We start from the raw sequence: 2,642 nt of genomic DNA on the forward strand, positions 1-2,642 counted from the left end.
GAGATGATAAGGAAAATGCTCTTTGTAGAAAGATTAATTATCATAATGTTGTTTCTTACAGAATCAAGTGCACTTCTTGCAGAATTACGCTTAACTAGGCATTAATATCAATGGCAAAAAGCTGATAGTGTGTCATTCCAAGGGGCTACAAAGGACCTCCTCCCAGGGATCATGTCTTGCCCCAGGGGCCAGAGCAGAGAGTCTGGGCCTGTTCTTCTGTAGTATCCCTTTCCCTCTGAACCTGATAGCAAGGCATATAATCCACACACACAGTGTCCCCAACCCCCCCCCCCCCGCCCCCCCAGGCCATGGCTTTGTGACTGCACCACCATTGATACTGAAGATGCACGACTTTGATGTGACCACAATGACGTTCAACCATGTCATTCATGAAGTTATATACCCCCCCCCCCCTTCTCCTCCTCCTCCTCCCTACTCCCTACTACTGAAACTATAACCCCAACCCCAAGATAAACTTGTTCACCTTTGGCAAGGCTGAGTACTCAGAGAGGAACAGAGAGGAGACAACAGAGAGGAGACACAAGTAGGAGATCAGTAGGCTTTCCCCAGAACTAATACTCTGGGGGTTAAAGGCAGGTCTGGTCTGTTGTATTATTTCACATCATTTTGCCTTGATGGTAAATAAAGGCAGAGGCAGTCTATAAAGACGTTACAGTCACACTCTTGTCAAAACAAACATCAACGGTGACATTTTTCCCTTCCTTACCATTTCCCATAAGCCTCTTTGATTGAACGTGTGGTTTAGAACCCCCAGGAGAGATGTTAAAGAGTTCCATATCCTCGGGATGGGGGGCGGTGTGTGTGCAGTTTAAGTAAGCACATGTGTCCTTGGTTGCTACATGAACACACACCCACTTGAGCATGTGCATGCCCTCCCACAGATAGGCACACACACGTAGCTCATATATATATCTGCCATTTAGCTGACGCTTTTATCCAAAGCGACTTACATTGCAGTGAGTGCATACATTTCAGTATAGATGGTCCCAGCGGGAATCAATGAAGTGTTTAAATACATTACTAAATTAATGTAATTTGATGTACAGTATTCAGACTCAGATATAACCAATAAGGTACACAACTGGTACTACAGACAGCAGGCAGTCGGGGAGAGTCTAACAGGGAACATCACTGTGATAGACACATCCTTCCCCCAGTCCTGCCGTGACCCTGCTGGGGTTTGTTATCAGGACTGTTTACCTTCGGCTGTGAATACTGCCTGATAACAGCCTGCTAATCTAGCCCTGCTCCTCTTTAGGCCCCTGACAGCTTCCATCATTGTGCTGAGCGTTTGGACAGAGGAGATATCACAAGGATGTCTGGTTTAAAAAAAAGAAAAAAAAAGAAGGGGATTCTAATCAGGGCTGTTTCATCTAAAATTAGCAACCAACACGCCTGCTGCTCTCTGTGCACTGCTCTCTGATGAGGAAGTGAGGAAGACAGAGGGAAATTGCACCACAAATTGAGTTAACTGTTTGTGATAGTTGATGATATATTGATGCAAATTTCCTACTTTCCGAAAATGACTCTGAAATTATTTGAATCAGTGCTCTTTGATTAACTATAATTCAAGCTTCATTTGTTATGTAATGATAGTGTTATGCTGTGTCCTGTGCCATAAAGGGGTAAAAGCATCCAGAAACACACTGGAGTAAAACATTCTTTATTATTACTTACTGAGGGGGTCGTCCTTGCTCTTGGTCCCGTTGACTTTCCCATTCTTATCGATTCTCAGGAAGAACTTCTGGAAGGAGAACAGCTTCCTCTTGCGCACGTCTCCCTGCAGATGGTTGTAGCTGCGCACGTGTCTCCCCAGCGGACCCCCAGTCCTTCCTAGGGAACCCCCAGTCCAACCGAGGGGACCCTCAGTGGTCCCCGCCCCAGCCCCAGCCCCAGCTCCAGCCTCAGCCAGGGAAATGTTCAAGAGAGCCCTAAGAGCTCTTGGTCCGGCAGGCTTCAGTCTGTCTCTGTGGGGCTGGTGGCAGACGACTGCCCCGGTCAGGGAAAGGGAGAGGAGCACCAAGAGTAGGAGCAGAGATGCGGACAGGCAGGGGAGAGATGACCTCGACTTGGAACCGGACCAGGACCAAGCCCTAGACCCAGGCCTGGAGCAGGACAAGGCAGAGGCAGAGGCAGCCTTACTCCCTCCAACAGCCCATCTGCTCATGATAGTGTGGTGTAGGGAGGACTGGAGGCAGCCTCTCAGCCTGGGACATGCTGCTGGGGACGGGGAGAGGCTGAGGGGGCAGGGAGGGGAGCCCTCCAGGGTCTGGAGCTGAGGAGAGATATCCCCTTCACTCTACAGTTGTGTTGTCCCTATAGAGGTCAGCGTGTCTCCCTTCCCTTGTGTTTTTGACAGCTAGTGCAATTACTCTGTAGCAAAGTAATGTATTCCAATGGTGAATTAGAAAGGTCTTCCACGGTCTATGCAGCTGTCCACCTCTCTTTCTCTAGTCAATTAGAACTGTCCAGAAAAATGAGGAAGGATGAAGCCTGCGTGGAAAAAGGTTGAAAAGGTTGAGAAGAAGAAACACACACAACAGTTGTCCCCCTTCCTGTTTACCTCGGCTGGCGAGCACAATTATCGTTAGTCAGTCCAGTGTCAAATCTGACAGACGTCC

The 2,642-nt window shown here is 48.3% G+C and overlaps 1 protein-coding gene across 1 annotated transcript in view; it reads right to left on the reverse strand.

The window, feature by feature from the left end:
• Positions 1-2,188, reverse strand: part of fgf10b (fibroblast growth factor 10b) — a gene marked incomplete at both ends in the record, with an annotated part of 7,280 nt that extends 5,092 nt beyond the window's left edge. The window contains one exon of the mRNA XM_083674014.1: positions 1,699-2,188. Coding sequence (XP_083530140.1) covers positions 1,699-2,188 — 490 coding nt within the window. The remainder of the gene's footprint in view (positions 1-1,698) is intronic.
• Positions 2,189-2,642: the final 454 nt, after the last annotated feature.

Source organism: Argentina silus (assembly GCF_951799395.1).
Source record: "Argentina silus genome assembly, chromosome: 7".
In the NCBI taxonomy this organism is placed as follows: Eukaryota; Metazoa; Chordata; class Actinopteri; order Argentiniformes; family Argentinidae; genus Argentina; species Argentina silus.